Source organism: Rhinolophus hipposideros (assembly GCF_964194185.1).
Source record: "Rhinolophus hipposideros genome assembly, chromosome: 14".
Classification (NCBI taxonomy): Eukaryota; Metazoa; Chordata; class Mammalia; order Chiroptera; family Rhinolophidae; genus Rhinolophus; species Rhinolophus hipposideros.
Window position 1 is genome coordinate 57085502 of NC_138060.1, and position 19774 is coordinate 57105275.

At 57.3% G+C, this 19774-nt stretch overlaps 2 protein-coding genes across 12 annotated transcripts; one reads left to right on the forward strand and one right to left on the reverse strand.

The window, feature by feature from the left end:
- Positions 1–1788: 1788 nt before the first annotated feature.
- Positions 1789–8706, forward strand: KLHL40 (kelch like family member 40). Its single transcript, XM_081072141.1, has 6 exons — positions 1789–3022; positions 4315–4475; positions 4869–4976; positions 5150–5335; positions 7178–7324; positions 8169–8706. The coding sequence occupies exons 1-6, from the start codon at positions 1868–1870 to the stop codon at positions 8278–8280; spliced, it is 1869 nt and encodes a 622-aa protein (XP_080928267.1). The 5' UTR covers positions 1789–1867; the 3' UTR covers positions 8281–8706.
- On the reverse strand, positions 8699–19435 carry HHATL (hedgehog acyltransferase like). Of its 11 annotated transcripts, none has more exons than XM_081072142.1 (13): positions 19065–19203; positions 17229–17347; positions 16828–16895; positions 16189–16302; positions 15864–16058; positions 15288–15497; positions 14611–14782; positions 14018–14162; positions 13860–13895; positions 11963–12076; positions 9908–10109; positions 9364–9505; positions 8946–9179 (listed from the first exon to the last, which is right to left on the reverse strand). In XM_081072142.1, exons 2-13 carry the CDS (start codon positions 17332–17334, stop codon positions 9055–9057), a joined length of 1629 nt encoding a protein of 542 aa, XP_080928268.1. In that variant the 5' UTR covers positions 17335–17347; positions 19065–19203; the 3' UTR covers positions 8946–9054. The 11 variants fall into 11 exon arrangements, with proteins under 11 accessions (XP_080928278.1, XP_080928268.1, XP_080928271.1 ...); XM_081072145.1 differs by having other exon boundaries at positions 19103–19163; XM_081072146.1 differs by lacking the exon at positions 11963–12076 and having other exon boundaries at positions 19065–19435.
- Positions 19436–19774: the final 339 nt, after the last annotated feature.

Below are 19774 nucleotides of genomic sequence, written 5' to 3' on the forward strand. Positions count from 1 at the left end.
GATGAATGAATGAGTCACGTATAAATATTCTAGTGGAATGCCTGGTAGGGAGTGAGCCCTATGGGGTTCATCATCATCTAAAAATACACCATGGAGTCACTTGATAAATATAAGTGAATTGTTCCCTCAATACTTTCTGTCCTGGTCTTCGGAAAATGAGACTACGTTTAATGGACAGTTTTTTTGGTTAATCTGTGGGAACAGCAAGGTAAGAAGGAATTCCCAGTCTTTGGAGGTGGGCAGATCGGCTCTGAATCCTGGCTCGGTCACTTGCCAGCTGTGTGACTTGGCCAAGTTGCTGAGCCTCTCAGGGCCTGGTCTCCTCGCTGACCGTACCTGTTGGAAGTGCCCTGCAGTCCAGGGCTGGGTTGGAAACCCCCCACTTGCCCTCATCCTTTACAAAAGACCAACAGGACCACCTCCAGAATATTCCCACATGCTGTGGCCTCTGGGACCTGCTGGTGGGGTGAGCAAGTGATGGTCAAATACCTTCATGGCTCAGGAGGGACAGGCAGTGATATCGCCGAGATCACAAAAGGGGAGGTGACTCAGTTCTGGCCCAGCCTGAAGTTGCCTCTTCAATCCCCCCCCACCCCCCGAGCCTGAGGTTATAAACAAGTGACTCAGAGGAATGATGGGAGAATGCCCCATAATAGTTCACACCAGTGTCCGGGGGCTAAATTTAACCCACAGCTGCACTTTGGGAACAAGTTCATCTTGATGGCTGAGGCTGATGTTTATGTGTGAAGGGCGGTCGGGGTGGTCAGGAGTCCAGAAGAGAGTAGGCATCAAGACTGGCTGTCCTGGGCCTCTACCCTGACCCCTTAGATGGTAGACAGGGTACAGGGGCCCCAAGACTAGCCAGGCTCAGACCAAGCCTAGTATAGACCAAGACCAATGAATATAGACAGCTAAATCCTGTAATATTAAGCTCTTAAGAGTGTCACTTTGTGAGCACTAGAATTCAGAATGTCACTCCCCCATAATGTTAAAACCCTGGGGGTTTAAAAGCCTAGAATAGTCGAATTCTAGGAAATTAATTTTCTAGTATGTCTGACACCTCACTATGTTAAAACCCTGTGACTGCGTGCTCCCAGGAATATAGAACCTCAGTGCTTCTGAACCTCAGCCGAACTGAGCTGAGGCCCTCAGTCTAACTTCACCACCTCGTTGGGTAGGAAGGTAAACTGAGGCTCAACAGAGTGATCTGAACTGCCCCAGGCTCCACAAGAGACTGGTGATCTTGTTTATCTAAGGCACCTTCTTGCTCTCTTACACAGTCCAAGGAGGGCTCAGAGCTGGGGCAGAATGGGGAGAAGGTCCTCCCATTTTAAAGGTGGGACAACAAGGTCGCCAGTGAGAGAATGGCACGCTCAAGTTTACTGAGCACAAAACCAAAGCACTGTATCCAAGGGTGGCTGGAGTAAGACATACTCCAGGAAGGAAGATAGAGGCAACTGGACAGAAAGGCCCAGAAGGCATGAAGTAAGGGAGACCAGGAAGTGGGACTCCAATACTTGTCCCTCCCTGAACTAAGGGGCAGAGCTTGGGTCATCCCCTCCCGGAGGGGCACTGCCATGCTGTGCTCCATTTAGAAATGAAGCAGCGAAGCCCTCATCTTTCCGGGAGGTTCCCAGACACCCCAATCCCGTCTCAGGAGCCCCTGGAGCTGAGTCAGTGCTGCTCTAGGAGGGGGCCTCTGCCCAGCTGTCCCCTCTGCGTCATGTGCAGGAAGCCAGGCAGCTCGCCTTACAGGGCCAGGTCCACCTCTATATATAGCCCCACGAAGACAGCTGCGTAGACTGAGCACGCAGGGAGTACGGATAGGAGGCCCCGGTCACTGTGGCTGCACCCTGGGCCCCCCGCCATGGCGCTGGGCTTGGAACAAGCAGAGGAGCAGCGGTTGTACCAGCAGACGCTCCTGCAGGAGGGGCTCAAGGACATGCTGGACCACGGCAAGTTCCTTGACTGTGTGGTCCAGGTGGGTGAGCGCGAGTTCCCGTGCCACCGCCTGGTGCTGGCCGCCTGCAGCCCCTACTTCCGGGCGCGCTTCCTGGCTGAGCCAGAGGGCGCGGGCGAGCTGCGCCTGGAGGAGGTGAGCCCGGACGTGGTGGCCCAGGTGCTGCACTACCTGTACACATCGGAGATCTCACTGGACGAAGCGACCGTGCAGGATTTGTTCGCCACCGCGCACCGCTTCCAGATTCCGTCCATCTTCACCATCTGCGTGTCCTTCCTGCAGAAGCGCCTGTGTCTCTCCAACTGCCTCGCCATCTTCCGCCTCGGGCTCCTGCTCGACTGCGCGCGCCTGGCCGTGGCCGCCCGCGACTTCATCTGCGCGCGCTTCTCGCTCGTGGCGCGCGACGCCGACTTCCTCGGGCTGTCGGCCGACGAGCTCATCGCCATCATCTCCAGCGACGGCCTCAACGTGGAGAAGGAGGAGGCCGTGTTCGAGGCGGTGATGCGCTGGGCGGGCAGCGGCGACACCGAGGCGCAAGCCGAGCGCCAGCGCGCGCTGCCCACTGTCTTCGAGAGCGTGCGCTGCCGCCTGCTGCCGCGCGCCTTCCTGGAGAGCCGCGTGGAGCGCCACCCCCTCGTGCGGGGCCAGCCCGAGTTGCTGCGCAAGGTGCAGATGGTGAAGGACGCGCACGAGGGCCGCCTCACGGTGCTGCGCAAGAAGAAGAAAGAGGGGAAGGAGGGAGCCGGCGGCAAGGCGGCGGACAAGGGCGCAGGCGACGCCAAGGCAGAGGAGGAGGAGGAGGCCGAGCGTGTCCTCCCGGGCATCCTCAACGACACCCTGCGCTTCGGCATGTTCCTGCAGGACCTCATCTTCATGATCAGTGAGGAGGGCGCCGTGGCCTATGATCCCGCAGCCAATGAGTGCTACTGTGCCTCCCTCTCCACCCAGATCCCCAAGAACCATGTCAGCCTGGTGACCAAGGAGAACCAGATCTTCGTGGCGGGGGGCCTCTTCTTCAACGAGGACAACAAAGAGGACCCCATGAGTGCTTACTTCTTGCAGGTGCCTGGCCCGCCCTGGGAGGGGGCAGCCAGTGCTGGGTGCTGGCAACTGGGGTCAGCGTTGGGGCCCAGGAGAGGCCTGTGTGTACTTGTTGGGGAATGCCATAGGTCTAGGGTGATATGGACCAGGGAGGGGCATTGACAGCCACTGCCTGAAAGCTGAAGACAGTCGAAGGCTACGTACAATGAGCTGCATAACTTTGTTGTCTCCGTTTCAGAAGGATGTTAGCCCCAGGATGGTCTGATACCTTGGGGGGCCCTAGCTCTGCACTAGGGTTGGGGTTAGGCGAGAAGAACGAGCAAGGTCAGTGTAGGGAATCCTAGCCAGGGCCTTTGCATGAGGCCAGAACTGGAGTGTGGAACAGAGTATCCCAGACAAAGGGACCATCCTACCTAGTCCTTCCATTGTACAGATGAAGAAACTGAGGCCCAGGAAGGACCAGTAAAATGGGGTGCCCAGTCCAAGTTGTAACATGACTGTGGGATCTCAGAGGGCACAGATGGGTTCTTGGAGCCTTTGCCACCCGGGTGGAATTTGGAGACTTCAAGGGGAGGGTGGTGGTATATCTGATTGGGAAATGGTGAGCAAGGGACAGAGATGGGAATGAGCCTAGTGACTGGTGTGCTCAGTGAGGCCTGACCAAGTGTGAGAGGGGTGAGGGGCAGCTTGGTGCCAGGGTTAAGCTGGGGCGGTGGAGATTGGGGGGTGCAGTCACTGATTACCAGCCCAGGCACGTCGTGGGCACATTGTTGATTCTCTCTGGCCCTCCATTTGTAAATGGGGATATTATTCTTCCTTCTTGATAAGGTTTTTTTGAAGGATAAATGGTGGTTATACAGTGCTCGACCCTCAGAAAACTTTCCAAAAAGATGAACACTTGTATCGATATTATTAGACTGTCCAGGCGGACTGGGCCCCAGACGTAAACTGAGATTTTAAGGGGTGAATAGCAAAGCTGTATTTGGGGTTCCTGTGCGGTAGGGTGGGGTGGGGTGGGGTGGCGGACAGGGGCAGGCGGGCCTCAGGGACTTGCACAGGGGAAGGGCTATAATGGTGATCTCTGGGCACCTGCCTGTGTGGGGTGGGGGAGCATAGGAAGGGGGGTTCGCTCTGCTGTTCTCAGCCTGATGAGGGGAGGGGCTCTGTCTTCAGAAACCGCCTCCAGGCTGCGCTGGCCCTACCTGGAGGCCCGGTCTCCTCTATGCCCGAGGGTGACCCAGTGAGGCTGAGCAGGGGCTAGGGCTGGGGGCGTGGGAGGGCAGTAGCTGACGGGATGGATGCCCGGCCCACAGTTTGACCACCTGGACTCGGAATGGCTCGGGATGCCGCCGCTGCCCTCGCCGCGCTGCCTCTTCGGCCTGGGAGAGGCTCTCAACTCCATCTATGTGGTCGGCGGCCGCGAGCTCAAGGACGGCGAGCGCAGCCTGGACTCGGTCATGTGCTACGACAGGCTGTGAGCGTGGAGGGGGTGGGGCCGGCCCGGGGGCGGGGCTGAGGATACGGGCGGGAGCCTGGAGGCCTGGAGGCGGGGGGGGGGGGGGGGGCCGGGGAGGGGCGGGGGGGCGGGGGGCCGGGGGGCCGGGGGGGGCGGGGGGCCGGGGGGGGGCGGGGGGCCGGGGGGGGCGGGGGGGACTAGAGCCCGCTGTCTGGGGCGGAGGCGGGGTTGGGTAGCGGCGGGGCTGGGGGTTGGGCAGGTGGGATGCGAGCAAGGAAATGCGAGGTCTGGGTGTTCCGGGAAGGTATCGTGTGCACCACCCCGAATAGGTGTCGGGCGGGTGGGTGAATCAGAGACCTGGACTGAGCGCGCGCCTGAGCCGGGCATTCGCCCTACTCCCCTCTCCTCCAGCTCGTTTAAATGGGGCGAATCGGACCCGCTGCCTTATGCCGTGTACGGCCACACGGTGCTCTCCCACATGGACCTTGTCTACGTCATTGGCGGCAAAGGCAGCGACAGGTGAGGCTCAGGCGCGGAGTAAGTGCAGCAGCAGGGTTGCTGGTTAAAACTGGAGCAGAATCTCCCCGAGGCTATCAGGGGTCTGTCTTGGCTGCCTTGGGAGGGGCTGCACCGAGGGAGGGGTGGCTCTGTTCCTGTTTCCTCCCTCTCACTCACTGCCCCCCACCCCACAGGAAGTGCCTGAATAAGGTGTGTGTCTATGACCCTAAGAAGTTCGAGTGGAAGGAGCTGGCCCCCATGCAGACTGCCCGATCACTCTTCGGGGCCGCTGTCCATGATGGTCGCATTTTTGTGGCCGCTGGGGTCACAGACACAGGACTGACCAGTTCAGCCGAGGTGTACAGCATCACAGACAACAAGTACGGCTGGGCTGCTTGCCTCCCTTTGCCCCTCCCTCCCCAGGCAGGACAGGGACCAAGGGCGTCACTGTAACTGTCACTGCCTGGCTGTGTAGCTTTGGGCCGATGCCAGCCCTCTCTGTGTTGATCCTGCAGAAACCCTAGCCCCTGTCTTGGGTTTTCATAGCTGAGCTTGTTCAGCACAGAAACAGCCCCTCTTCCCTGATCAGTAGTGAGGTGGGACAAGGATTATGGTCAGCGTGGTCTGCAGGAGACAGCGCCCAGGAGTAGGATAGAAGATGCCAGGTTCCTCACTCAGAAACTTATACTAGGCCCTGGCCTGGTACTAGGGACGCAGCAGAGACCAAACTGAGGACCAGCTGCACTCAGCCAGCAAAAGAGGGGGTGGGGAATGAGGCCCCAAGCAAAGGAAAGTTGGTGCCAAGGCAGGTAGGAGGAAAAGGCAGGCCCATTGGAGGAAAGGCCATTGCTCAGGTTGAATGGAGTGTGGTGGGTGAAGGGAGGAAGGGAGGGGGCATATTGGGGCTGGAGAGGCCGGAAGCAGGGCTGAGGGACTTTATCCCAAGGGCACTGAAATGTCTCTGATGGGTTTTAAGCTCACATCTGTGTTTTACTAAGATGCCTTGTGACAGCTGCTATAGAGAAGACATTAGGAATTTCCCAGGAGGCAGGGGTGCAGCTATATAGCAAGAGGTGATGGTGGCCTGGAGATGGGGGTACAGGGAGGGAGGGGCAGCAGGGATGCACTGGAAAAAGATTTAGGCCAGGGCTTCTCACAGTGTAAGGTGCACACCAATCTCCTGGAGATCATGTTAAAATGCAGATTGTGATTTGCAGGTCTGGGGAGGGGCCTCAGAGTGTATTTCTAACAACCTCCGGTACTGCTGATGCTGTTGGTCCATGCATTTTCAGTAGCAAGAGTTTAGGAGATAGAAGAAACAAAACAAGAGTTAGCGATCCGTTGGCTCTCCTGGGGGACAAGTGGATGCTTTTGAGTGTGAAGTCATTTATTAGCGAACGATTGGGGTTAGGTAGGAAAAGTGAGGATCCAGTTAGGACACGTGGATTTGAGGTGCTTAGGGGTGTCCAGGAGGATGCCACCAGGGCAGCAAGAGGGCTGAGCTGGAAGGAGATGGACACGCTCCCTCAGGAGAGAGGTGCAATGGAAGAAGCTGAGGCCCAAGCCCTGAGGGATGGTGGGGGCAGGCACATTTTACAGGAAGGAGTCAGAGAAGCTGAGACTGGGGACATGGGGGGTGAAGAAAATCACATCAGCCGAGGTGTGTGCGATGGGCCTGGACTTCAAAGCCCTGTGGTGGTTGGGGTCTCGAGAGCAGTTTTGGAGGGTGGGGATGAAGGCCCAATTGCAGGAGCCAGGGGAGGGGAGTGAAGACACTTTGAGAGTAATTAGACCACGAAGGGAAAAGAGGGACAGGGCAGGAGTGTAGGAGGTCAGGGTTAATGGTCCCTGAGGGAGCAAGCGGGGAGTTAGGTCAGGAGTGAAGGAGGGACGCTAGGGAGATCCACAGTGGATTTCAGGGGCAGGTTGGATGGACTGACAAAGGGACAATGAAGGGAAGTGGGAGGTGCAAAGGAATGGGGAAGGAAGTGAAGACCAGAGGGAAGGGGGAGAGGAACAGGGTTGGGACACTCAAATCCAGGCTGGGGCACCAGGCTGGCATTCCCGCCCCAGAGGGTCAGGAAACCGAAGGTGTGCTGGGCGCCTGGGATTCAGATTTCAAACGGGTGCAGCTGAAGCTGTGGGCACTGGGGAGGGACAGTCACTGGGCTGGCTGAGGGCCCCTGGTGATGCACCTCCTCACCCCGCCAACCCCCCCCCAGGTGGGCGCCCTTTGAGGCCTTCCCACAGGAGCGCAGCTCACTCAGCCTGGTCAGCCTGGCAGGCACCCTCTATGCCCTCGGCGGCTTTGCCACACTGGAGACTGAGTCCGGGGAGCTGGTCCCCACAGAGCTCAACGACATCTGGAGGTAAGCCCGGCCCCCGGGTGGTGAGGGGAATCATGAGAAAGGCTGATGGCCTACAGCACCGCAGCCAGGTAACAAGGCACCTGGCCGACTCATCTGAGGGCAGAGCTGGCCCCTGTTCTGGGGAGTCCTGTGGGGAGGGGACAGCAGACAAAGCCTGCTCAGCTCTGGTTCTCTCCAGTTTGGTTGGGAAAGTCTGGGTTTGCACACCTGGTACCACGCCCCATTGTGGGACCTTAATAGTGTCACAGTCAGGAACTGACCCCAAGTTTAGGGCATAGACCCATGGAAACAGTCCCCAGGAGTAGAGGGGCCCTGAAGAGGCAGCCAGGCCTTTCCTTTCCCCTCCCTCCTGGATGCTTGCTCTGGGCGGGGGAGAGCTGGAGCCAGGATTGAGAAGTGGCTGGACCCCAGCTTCGCAGAGCTCTTGTTTTCTCCATGGCTGGTCTGTCCTGGGGATGGACGGAAGAGGTTTGGGCCACCTAGGACACCTCCTGAAACTTCCGTTATCCTGCTGCTGCAGGCAGCCTGCAGGGAGCAGTGCTGCTGAGAAAGGGGGGACTGGGGGGGCTTCCTGGATTGCTGGGCAGGGACATTCTCAAGAGAAGGGGGTTGGGGGGACCATCCTAGAGGGAGGTGTTCTCTAGGGGTGGGTCTTGTAGGGGCCCCCTTTCCCAGAGCACGGGAATTCTCCAGGAGCAGACCTTCCTGGAGATGGGTCTAGGGCTGGTTGGGGGCACTCCTCCAGGGTGGGCTTAATGCACCCAGCCGACCCTCCCTGCTGGGTCCCACTCTGAACTCTGCTGACCAAGGTCCTTGCCGCTGTCCCACCTGCTCCCATCCCCAGATATAATGAAGATGAGAAGAAGTGGGAGGGCGTCCTGCGGGAGATTGCCTACGCCACAGGTGCCACCTTCCTACCTGTGCGGCTCAACGTGCTGCGCCTGACCAAGATGTGACCAGACCAGCAGGCCTGAACTAAGCACCCCTCCCATTCTGCGGCCAACGCAGGCTGTGCCTTCTGGGAGCTCCAGGCAGGAGGCTGGGAGAGGCCACAGTCCTCTTCTTGATCTGCTGTGATGCCCGCGTGGCTGCTTCAGCCAGCGAAGGTGACAGTGGCCCAGTTTTAGCCTTGGGGCAGGGGCGAGGAGCTTTGGGCTTCTCTGGTGTCGCCATATCCCCCAAGTTCTTCGGTCGGTGACCAGAACCACAGGGAGGTGTGCCAGGCTGCATCCGGGCCCAGCCCCAGCCTGGCTGTATGTGCCAGTAAATTTCCCACAGGACTCAGTCCTCGCCTGTCAGATGGGAAGTATCTCCATCAAGTGCTCCTTGCAGCACACATGAGTCTGTTTCTGTAAGAAGAATAAAGTGCCTTCCACGCAAGCAGCTCAGGGTCTGGAATCAGGTACTCCAAGAGTCAGTGACCAGCTGGTTTGAAGATTCAGGGCTTCAATGTTCAGCTGTTGGGTCACCCAGGGTGGTCTCTGCCCTCCACAGGGGTGTCTTTTGCACACTCTGTGTGCCAAGAGCCTGACCCCTCTCTCTGAGGCCCAGAACCTTCAGCTCCTCACCCAGCACAGACAAGGAGCCAGGAACCTGCTAGGGGAAAGGGCAGGGAACAGCGAGACTGTGGTAGAAAAGTCTTTTATTCTATTGGTTGGGCCTCATGTGGCCTGGCCTGGGCCGGGGCCCAAAAATAGCTGAGCAGCGCCCCTCCTGCTCCCCCCTCCCACCTATTCCGGCTTCTCTTTGTCCTGCTTCTGTTCCTCCTCTAGCGCCAGGGTTCGCTCTCGCTCCTTCACCAGCTGAACACCACAGTAGGTGACAAATAGAACGGCCAGTGTGGTCTGGGGGAACCCTGTACAGGGAAGAGGTCATTGATGGCTGGGAGTAATACCCCCCTCAGTGACTCTTCTCTTCCCACTTGACTGGCCCTCCCGGCTGAGTCTGGGGAATTGGGGTGGGGTGGGGCATTTCGGAAGGTCACAGTCTTTGAGGTGGATGCCTGATCTATTCTGTATCCCCACCCTCTTGTCCCTTACCTGTGAGTAGCAGGCGTCGGGCAACCAGCTCTGTGAACTCAAGGCTGTTCAGGCTTACAAGGTTGTACATGATGATAGCCCAGAAGTTTATGGCCCCAAACACGGCCCGGACCCTCCGGGACATCTGCTCCGACAGAGAGGCCTGTCCAGTTCAGGGAAGTATTAGCAGTGCAGCAAGAGGCCCAGGGGAAAGAGGATGTGGTCGGTCACAGGCCTTGCCCACATGGCCACGCAGGTCCTGCCTGGGGTTACGCCTGTCTCTGAGAGTCCCAGATCAGCTCTCACTCATTGTTAAAGATGGGGAAACTGAGGTCTGGAGCGAGGGCAGGGCCTGACCAACACAGCTAAGCCTGGTGTCCCACACCCCACAGAAGGTAGGGAGGGCCAGATAGCCACAGGGTGAGCCATTGTCCTGACAATCAGGAGGGTGGTGGTGAGAAAGTTCAGGACTGGGGGCCAAGTGTGGCTAGAAGCCTCCAGAGAGCAGCAGTGCCACCCCCTCCAGTGACCCAGCCACCCCTAGCCCTAGATCTTCCCTGCTCACCTCAATTCGTGCTAGGGGCCCCCACTCTGCCAGCTTCTGTACCCAGAGCTCAAAGTTGAGGCCAAAGCAGTTAAGGATTGACCACAAGTAGACAATATCACAAGGCCCAAGCCACAGAGTGGTGATGGCAAATGTGGCCACTGTGGCCACCAGCTCTGGGATCACCGCGGAGTGCTCCCCACCAATGTGGTCATACACGTACCTGTGGGAAAGGCAGGAGAAGGGACCGGTGGCAGTGTGGGAAAGGGCAGGTAGGAAATGGGCAAAAGATACACAACAGAGGCAGCCCCCCTCAACTCTGTCATCCAGGCACGTTCAACGTTCCTGACCTCAGGTGGCTGCTCTTCCTCTACCCAACCGCAAACTGTGGAGGCTCAGCCTGGAGCTCTGTATCTTCTCCAGCTGTGTTCATTCAATTCCCAAGTGATCTGATCCAGACCCAGACTTTGAAAACTCTCTGTGCTGATAAGCCCCAAATCTGTGTCTTTAGCCCAGCCCCTCTCCCGACTCATATATCCAATTGTTACCAGCTGTCTCACGTGAATGACTGGTTCCCCCATCCCTGCCCAAACCCACTTCATCCCCATCTCAGTTAATGGATACTACCATCCATTCAGTTGTAAGCCAGAAGTGCCATCATGGATTCTCAATCCCCCTGTCCACCCACATCCAATCTAGCCAATCCTGTGGGCTCCACTCGGTGTGGACCACTGCTCATTACCTCCACTACCACCATCCTAGCCCAGGCAATCCTCTCCTCTCACCGAGATTATTACAAGTCCCTTAAGTCATCTCCCTGCCTCTGCCTTTGCCCCCTACCTTCTGTTCTCCACAGCAGCTACAGTGTTTCCCCGAAAATAAGACCTAGCCGGACAATCAGCGCTAATGCATCTTTTGGGACAAAAATGAACATAAGGGGCAGATGAGTGGCTCACTTGGTTAGAACGCGAGCTCTGGGCAACGGGGCTTCCGGTTCGATTCCCACGTGGGCCAGCGCACTACAGCCTCCGCAACTAGAATGAAGTCAAGTTGCTGCCGCTCAGCTCCGGGGCGGCCAGGTGGCTCAGTTGGTTGGAGCCTGGGCTCCCAACCACAAGGTTGCTGGTTCGACTCCCACAAGGGATGGTGGGCTGTGCTCCCCGCAACTAGCAACGGCAACTGGACCTGGAGCTGAGCTGCGCCCTCCACAACTAAGACTGAAAGGACAACAACTTGACTTGGAAAAGTCCTGGAAGTACACACTGTTCTCCAATAAAGTCCTGTTCCCCTTCCCCAATAAAAAAGTCTTTAAAAAAATATTAAAACCAAGTCTTATATGATATTATATATGATATGATACTATATGATATGATATATTTTATGATATTATAACTACATATACAATAAATGTATAATTATATATAAATATAAATATATATAAATATATAATAATATCATATATATTATATGATATTATATAAGACCTGGTCTTATAGTAAAATAAGACCAAAAATAAGACCAGGTCTTATATTAATATATGCTCCAAAAGACGCATTAGAGCTGATTGTCTGGCCTTGTCTTATTTTCGGGGAAACAGGGTAGTGGCATCTTTTAAGAGTATAACTTGGATCACATTATTTCCACAATCAAACCCTCCCCCAATATCTCCTTGTTACAATTAGAATAAACAGGGAGAGTTTATTCTAAAAGTACAACTTCCTTACTATGGCCGGAAGATCCCCCCTCGTCTGGTTTCTGCCTGTCTCCCTGACCTCGTCACCCACCATTCTTACCCTCGTTCACTATGCTCTGTCCTGATTGGCCTTTCTGTCCCTGTGACACACAGAACTGGTTCCTGCCTCAAGGCCTTTGTACTTGTTCCCTCTGGCTCGCATTCTCTTCCCCACATCCCCTTATCACTCAAGTCTCCAGCCCAAACCTCATCTCACAGGCCTGCCCAGACGCCAACTAAAGAAGCTTCAGTCCTGTGGCCAGCCCCTATCCTATTGTACTATTTTATTTTTTTTCATAACGCTTACCACTCTCTAAAATTATCTTATTTATGTGTTTGTTTACCTGTTTATGGTCTGTTTCTCCCCACTAGACTGTAAGCTCCATGAGTTCAGGGTCTTTGCCATGTTCACTGCTGTTTCCCCAGTGCCTAGAACAGTGCCTGGCACATAGTAGGTGCTTAATAAATATTTGTTAAATAAATTCAGTAGAAGATCCATTGAGTCATGTCCGTGACGTCCTCATTTCCAATGGTTTCTTCTCCACTCCATCTTAGCCACCCACTACCCTGGCCACACCCCTACTTTGTCACCACTTGAAATGTCATTCATTCCTAGCTTCTGTTCTTCACCCAGCCCCTCCTGACCTGGTCCCCCAGCTCCAGTTCTCCAATTTCATTGACACCCACCCTTCTTCATCTTGTGACCCCCTCCTCTCTTTGCCACCCCCCTTAACAGGTTTATATTCAGTGAGTCATTATAAATAATCTAACACCCGTTATTCCTCACTTCTTCCTTCTTACCCATCTGGGAGAGCCCAACCACCCACTTTCTCCTCACCTGCACCCAAGGAACTAAGCGCTGATGGGTAAAATCTCACACCTTCACATATTAGAGTCTATAAATCCATTACCTCCAATGCCACCTGGGCTCTCAATGCCAAGTTTCCTCTGGTCAGCTTCTCCCATGCTCTGTAGTGGCTACTCTACCCTTATCTCCCCTTGCCAAGTATGAGTGGGTGTGAGGGGGATCCAGGCAGGAGGGGGGAGGATACACAGATGCCACCTCCCTCCATGCCCCCAACCCTGCATCTCTCAGCCTCCTCTTTTGTGGAGAACACCAAGGCCTTCAGGTGAACTCCCTCACCCTCTACACTAACCTGCCATTCTTGTGCCTCACACTGGCTTCTCATGCCCCTCCCCATCCCGAAGCCAAGGCTCCCTGTCCCCCTTTCCTCCTCCCTCCTCGGGGACCTCACTCCATCAATCAACCCTCTATCCTGCACCACCAACTTCTTCCTCTCTACAGAATAATTGCCCTCAGAACCCAAGCATGTCCCACTATTCCCTGTCTTTAAATCACCCCACGATTTCTTCAGCCACGCCTCTGCCGTCCCCTTCAGTACCAGGCTTCTTCCCGTTGTCCACACAGGAATTCCCTCACTGTTCCTCAGTTTTCTCCCACTCCTCACCTGGCCCTGCCTCTCAGGGAAAGGCTGAACACCTCCATTCCACCAACACTACACTCACTTTCTAGCTTCCTGGATGCCAGCAGCATCTGACCCCGTTGCCTGGATGGTCTTCTCTTAGTTCCAGGATGTCACAGAGCCTTGACTTTTCTCCTGCTCCTGTGACCACTCCTTTCAGTCCTTTCTGCTGGCTCTTACTCCTCCCTGCAACCAGAGCTCTCTTCCAGGCCCAATCTTGGCTATCCTTTCTCTTCTCTCCTTACTCTGTCTCCCTGGGACGCATCTATTCCCATGGCCTAAAGACCACCCACACCCACAGGGCTCAGAGTTCTGTCAGTGCTCCAGGCTTCTCTGAGCCGCAGACCCTCGGACCCAACCACCTCCCTGAACCTCCACAAGGATGTCTCCCAGATTCCCACCAGACATTTTTTCAAATGAAACCCCTTTCTGGAAACCTTCCCTCCATCCTCCCAGGCTGTAGATAGGAATCTGGGAGTCGCCTCCCTTTCCTTCCTGATACCCCCAATGCATGGCCAAGTCCTGTCCAGGCTGCCTGCTCTGTGTCTCTGACTAAAATTTCTCTCACTTCCAGTCCCCCATCCAAGTCCAAACCTACATGCCTTTCCCCTAGACCTCTGCAACGACCTCCTCACTGCCCTCCTTGCTTCTTCTGGCCCAGTAATGATCTTTTAAAACGCAGACCAATCTCTGCACTGCCCAGCTCAGACACCTGGCAATATGGCTGTGACCATCTCCCCACGTCATCCCAACTCACTTGCAAAGCCAGTCATTGATGCCCCGGTCAAAGTGCCTGTGGGAGGAGGGCAGATGGGTATGAATCAGGCGGGAACAGGGCACCAGCGCATGGTGGGGAAGAGGCTGAGGGGAAGGGGCACCCCAGGGTCGTGTCCTCGCCTCCCCACCCCCACTCACGTTTCCGCAAAGACGTAAAGCGCTGTGATGCACTTGGGAGGCTGGGGTGGGTCCAAGTGGTCGAGGCGTGCCACGGTGTTGACGACGCCAAAGAGAACCGCTGCTTTCACCCAGTCATACACCAGGTTTGAGTAGGCTAGGCCAGCTGGGGACAGCTTGTGGTCATTGCCTGGGGGGTGTTGCGCTGGCCTCCCCTCCCGAGACCTCCAAATCTGGGGGAGGCGCTGCGCCTGGCCCTCCCCTTCTCACAATCTCCCCAGGTCCTGGGGGAGGTCCTTGAGCCTGGCCCGCCCCCACAGAGATCGCGCCCCCATTTCCTAGGCCCTGGCCACTCCAGGAAGACCCAGCTGGTTGTGGAGAGCAGCCCATGGCCCCAGTGAAGTGGGGAGGGCTCTATCCAATATGGCTCAGGCCTCACAGGACAAGTTCCACGCCTTTCAAAGACTAAGTCCAACTCCCGCCCCCGTGGATAGGTTCTGTGTCACCTCGGGCCGTCAGCTTCCCCAGCCATGAAGCCTTGGGGACACAGAAAGTCTGTCTTTCTTAGGGGGGTGGCCCAGTACCTGTCCCTTCTTTAGACTCCACACACTCACCGAGGGCGCTGTCTGGGAGGCGGCTGGCGAACTTGAGATCACTGGGAATGGTGAGGATGTAGAAGAAGTGAAAGAAGATGTCCACGGCCACAATGCTCACCACGCTGAGACCCGCCTGGGCCCGGATGTGCCACAGCTCACCCTCCCGCCTCACCGGCTCCACCTGGCTCACCTGGCGGGTACCAAGTGTCTGAGGGTGAGGCAAGCCCTGCCAGAGGTGCTCTATCTGAATGGCGACTCACCAACTGCCTGGGGATCTGAGGATGAGGGGAGACTGGTTGCATGTGGCAGCCCTGCCTGAGGGTGGAAACACAAGCCACTCTGGTCTCTGAGGAGGGTTCACAGCCTGCCAGGGGAGACTGTTACCAAAGTGCCCGTTACAAACCCGTTCTGGATGGGAGAGAACAGGCTGCCGGCTCACCAGGGGCCCCTTGTCTCTGGGAAATCCACCAGCCTCCCACAGGGGCCTGTCTTGCGAGCCCCATTCGAGCAGGAGGAGAGTCCTGTCTGAGGGGGGATATGTCCTGGGGTCTGAGGAAAGGAATCATGACTTCATCCGGGGGTCGTGCCTGAGGATGGGGATACAGCCTGCCCTGGGAGTCCTGTCAGAGACAGCAGCCCCTGTCTGAAGAGGGAAAGCCAGCCTTGCTCTGGGAGCCCACAAGTTGTCCCCTCACCTGGGCGTGGAAGCGATCAAAGGTCATGATGGGCCCGAAGAAGAAGAAAGGCAGGTAGAAGTTGTACTTGAGCAGGTCTACTAGGGAGTAGCGGCGATCAGGGTGGGCACAGTTTTCCAGTGCAAAGCTGGTACAACGCAGCACTGTGAAACCGCTGCCCCCTTGAAACAGCACCTCTTGAAGATCAAAAGTGCCTGTTACAAACCCGTTCTGGATGGGAGAGAACAGGCCGCCGGCTCACCAGGTGCCCCTTGTCTCTGGGAAATCCACCAGCCTCCCACAGGAGCCCAGCCTGGTCCTGCCCCTTCATCTCTTCCAGAGCCAGTCAACATTGGCCATTCAGGGCGAATGCATATTAAGTGTTGGGAAAGAGCAGAAAATGAGCTGGACGTGTCCCTGCTGTGATGTAGGTGACCACCTTGTGGGCAAGGCCTACGCCATGGTCAAAGCCTTGCAGATAGCTAGGGAAGTGAAGGAAATGCTTGGAGAGACTTGGGAGGTAAGGGCTTTGGATGGGGTGAGAGGTTTGGAGTCCGATCCCTGCACCCTCCACCCTTACCCCTCCCCGGTGCACACCTGCCAGGAGATTAGAGGGTCCAGCTTGAAGGAGGCAAGGCTGGCCATGCCGAGGCCTAGACAGAGCCAGGGCTGACCCAAGAGTGAGGCCACATAGAGGCTGACACAGTGGCCGAGCAGCAGCAGCAAGTACCACGGGCCCATCGTGCCCATGACGGCCAGGGCCCCGTACACAGCATACATCCAGGAGCGGAACTGTGGGTAAGGAGAGAGCCTTGGTTACCTATCCACACACACAGAGGTGGGACCCAGCATGGGTTCCCACAACCCCTGTAGCTGAGGAAGAGCTGGCCAGGAAGGCTGGGGGGTCTCAGGTCATGCTCACCTGGGGGGCCACCATTGTGCAGAGTTTAGCAAACAGCACGTGTCCAGAGAGGGCGAAGATGATGACATTGCGGAAGGAGGTGAACCACATCACCCACTCGAAGTCAGCCACGTCCTGGGGCAGGCCCAGGAGGTTAGGGTGGGCGGGGGCAGCCGGGCTGGCACTCGGGCTGCTCAGAGTGCCGGCACCGTTCCAGCCCCCACAGTCTTCTCATGCATTAGAGGAGAGCCATGGCTGGGGGCCCTGCCCCCCCTCTGAGGGAAGTAGCAGGGAGGGAGATAGGAATGAGGGGCTCCGTGTGGGCTGCCCTACCCCTCGAAGCTCCCCCTCTACTCAGCACATTGCCTGACATTCCGCCATTACTGCACTATTCCCAGGAAAGCATGGTGTTGGTGGCCCCTGCTAAGACACGTCTCGATTTATTTACTAAATGAGCAGGGTCTGGGACAGGGTCCAGGAGGACACACAGGATGGGCCAGTAGAGAAACTGAAGGTCCTAAAGCTCAAGCCAGAGACCCTCCCTATCATGAGCCCTCTGTTACAGGAACATCTGGAATAGGGGAGAGTTGGGAAGGGCTTGGGTTTGGAGAGATATGCCAGGGGTCGTATACCCTAGTCAGGGACCCCTGGAGGACCTACCATCTTCCGACCAATGTATTCCCAGCCGGGTTGCACAGACTCCCGGAAGGCCTTCCTGTGGACCCCATCTGAGGACAGAGTGTGGCCTCAGGGGGAGGGGCCCCTTCACACCCCCATGCTGCCCCTAGATGAGGCTGACCCCCACCCTGGGTTTCTCTCTGCCTCTGCCACTCTCTGGGTCTCACTGTGTGTCTGGGGCCAGTCCTCCCTAAGTGTCTGAGTGTTTCTCTCTTCTCTCTGTGGCTCTGCATCTGTGCCTCCCTGTGACACCTGGCTCAGCCCAGGCCCCGGGCCTGAGCTGGGTCTGCAGCCTCTAAGTTTCTGGCCTTGCTTGTTGGTTAACCCTGAGGCCCCTAGGAGAAGAAGGGTCCCACCCCCCTGTCCAGGGGCCCAGCTGTTACCTTGTGACGCCTCAAGGAGGCCCCGGCCAGCATAGGCCAGGGCCCCACTCAGCACCAAGGAGTATAGGCCCAGCTCCGCCGTGGGCAACGCTGTCTTGATGCCCATAGCCTGGATGGGGCTGGGGGAAACAGATTGGGTGAGGGCACTGCTGACTCCCAGTTCTGCCTAGTCCCACCTCATGGTCTCCCACTGAGATAGTGAGGACCCCATTCTTGAGACTGCCCCTGTTGCCCCTTTGGGGTCTCATGTCATCATTCTCCCTTCATCCCCAACTCCTCCCAGGCCCCCCAACATCTGGCCCCATCCTAACTGCTGCTCTAGCTCCCACCTTTCCTACTGAAGCTCTTGAAAGCATAATCTCTGCTCTTAGCCCGCCTTCCTCACCTTCATTTACTTCTCATACCCTGCGGGTAGACTGGTCCCCACCCCCTGCTTAAATTGCTCCTGCTAAGGCCTCAGATGCCCTCCATGTGGAGAAATCCCATCTGTGTCACCTCAGTCACATTTCTGGCCTTCAGGGTCCCCATCCCCCTCAGTAAGCCTCCCTCAGCTCCTGACAAAGCCCCACCCCTTCCTGCCCCCTTTCTCTAATTCCCACACCCTTCTGAGCCACTTTACTTTCCATGACCTCCCCAGGTCCGGCCCACAGCACCAAGACTCCATCCCTCTCATTCAGCCTCCAGCCTTTCACTGACCCCCATCGCCCCAACCCGCCCCAGTACCCCAGCCTGCCCTGTCCCTGGTCCCTGCCTGTGTCCGCGGCCACCCCGCCCCACTCACTCAGTGCTCTGTGTATTCAGCCCTGGATGCTGGCTGGAGGCTGTGCTATTTGAAGAGGTGCCTTGGGGTAGCGGGAGTGGGGCCAGGAGGGCACCAGGGAGGGTGCTGGCTGCTGTCCAAGGTGCTGACCGGTATCAGGCTCAGGGCGAGCCTAGCCACTCCCTCCTACCGGGGCCTAGCTCATCCCCAGTTCTGCTGGGCTATCCCTGCGACCTCAGCTAGCACCTATTCCCTTCCCGTCTAGCTCCAGCCTGGCCTTGGACCTTCCCAAGGGTCTCATGGGTAACAGACCTAAAACCCAAATTAAAGGGAGGGACATGTCTCAGCTCCCTCTCAGGCTGGGCTGAGCCAAGAGGTAGGTAGCTGGCATGGTTCTGTCTCCCACCCTAGATCTTCTCCCAAATCTCCCTCACCAACTCTGAAAACAGCTGTCCTGCCCGCCCCCCCAGTCAGCATTCTCCTTATTACATAGATGGAGGGGTCATGGACCAGAGAGGGGCAGGGACCCGTCAAGGTCACACGGTGAAACCGGGACAGGATCGAGTGTTCTCAGTGAGCCTCGCTGGAGTCGCAGATAAGAGAAGATCGTCCACTTCCCCGACAACGCCAGGGGGCTGCCGGGCCTGCCTTTTGCACTGCCAGCCTGAGGGCTAAGGCACCTCCTCATTGGTGAGGTGGGGGTAGGGAGGCCCCGAGGATCAGGTTAATGGAGCAGGAGCTTGAAACCGGAGCACGGTGAAGAGCCCGCGAAATAGCTTTGTCAGCTGCCTCCCACTCGCCACTTTCCAATTTTAGCTCCCCATGGCCGGTGCGGGGTGTCCCCAGTGAGGCCTCTGTGAGCAGGGCTAGGGCCGGCCCCCAGCCTGGGACCTCTCCCAACAGACCCCCGGACCCGGGCCAGCTTGTGGACACAGGGGTTCCCCCTACCCCCTGGTCCTCAGACACACCTGGGATAAAAGTCTGCTTTGGGGTCTGAGGTCTGGGATGAGGGGCCTGGGACAGGCTCCGAAGGTCTCAAGGGCCCCAGAGTGGCTGCATCCCCAGCTGGCACTGACCTTGAGGGGGCTGTGAGGGACCCTGGCACACTGCCCACCTCGGGGCTCCTGGGTCCTGCGTCCGACCGTGTGTCCGTCCGACCAGCTGGCTTCTGGGGCCACGGTGGGGTGTGTCCAGCCCTGGGGTCCCCACCCCCTCGAGGCTAGAGCGGTGAGTGGTGACAGCAGGAGAAGGGGGAGGAGGAGGGCAGGGAGGAGGTGGCCTTCCTGGAGCGGAGCTGAGCAGAGTGGAGCGGAGCTGAGTGCTGCAGAGCTGCTGGCCACAGGGAGCTGCAGGGAGGATCTTGGAGGAGGGGTGGGGTAGGGTGCGGGAAGGGGTGGCCAGTGGCCGGGACAGGGACACCTGGGCCTCACTCCAACCTGCCTCCTCTGGTCCATAGAGCCTTTGTCTCCCTCTCACTGCTAGCCAGGACTCCCCTCTTCCAGGAAGCCTTCCAGGTGGTCCCTGCTGGTCTCTCTAGGCTTGTGAGTCCTGCCCCTGCCACACACACAGACACACACACACACACACACACACACACACACACACGCGTGCATGCACACTCAGCTCCATGGACTCCATCCTGCAGCTTTATGTGTGGACTCCCGAGGGCTATCCCAGGGCAGACCATCTAGCCCCCTGCCATTTCATCAGTGCCTAGAGAAGGGCTGGCTTGCCTAGTGGGATTGGAACTGGCATGAGACGTGTGGCTGAGGGGGCTCGCATATTC

Coding starts and splice junctions, on each gene's coding strand:
- HHATL (XM_081072142.1), bottom strand. CDS start 17,334: ATGGGCATCAAGACAGCGTTGCCCACGGCGGAGCTGGGCCTATACTCC. Junction 14,783..15,287: donor TTGATCGCTTCCACGCCCAG/GTGAGGGGACAA, acceptor GGTACCCGCCAG/GTGAGCCAGGTGGAGCCGGT. Junction 9,180..9,363: donor CCGACGCCTGCTACTCACAG/GTAAGGGACAAG, acceptor TTCCCTGTACAG/GGTTCCCCCAGACCACACTG.
- KLHL40 (XM_081072141.1), top strand. CDS start 1,868: ATGGCGCTGGGCTTGGAACAAGCAGAGGAGCAGCGGTTGTACCAGCAG. Junction 3,023..4,314: donor TGAGTGCTTACTTCTTGCAG/GTGCCTGGCCCG, acceptor CCCGGCCCACAG/TTTGACCACCTGGACTCGGA. Junction 4,977..5,149: donor GGCGGCAAAGGCAGCGACAG/GTGAGGCTCAGG, acceptor CCCACCCCACAG/GAAGTGCCTGAATAAGGTGT.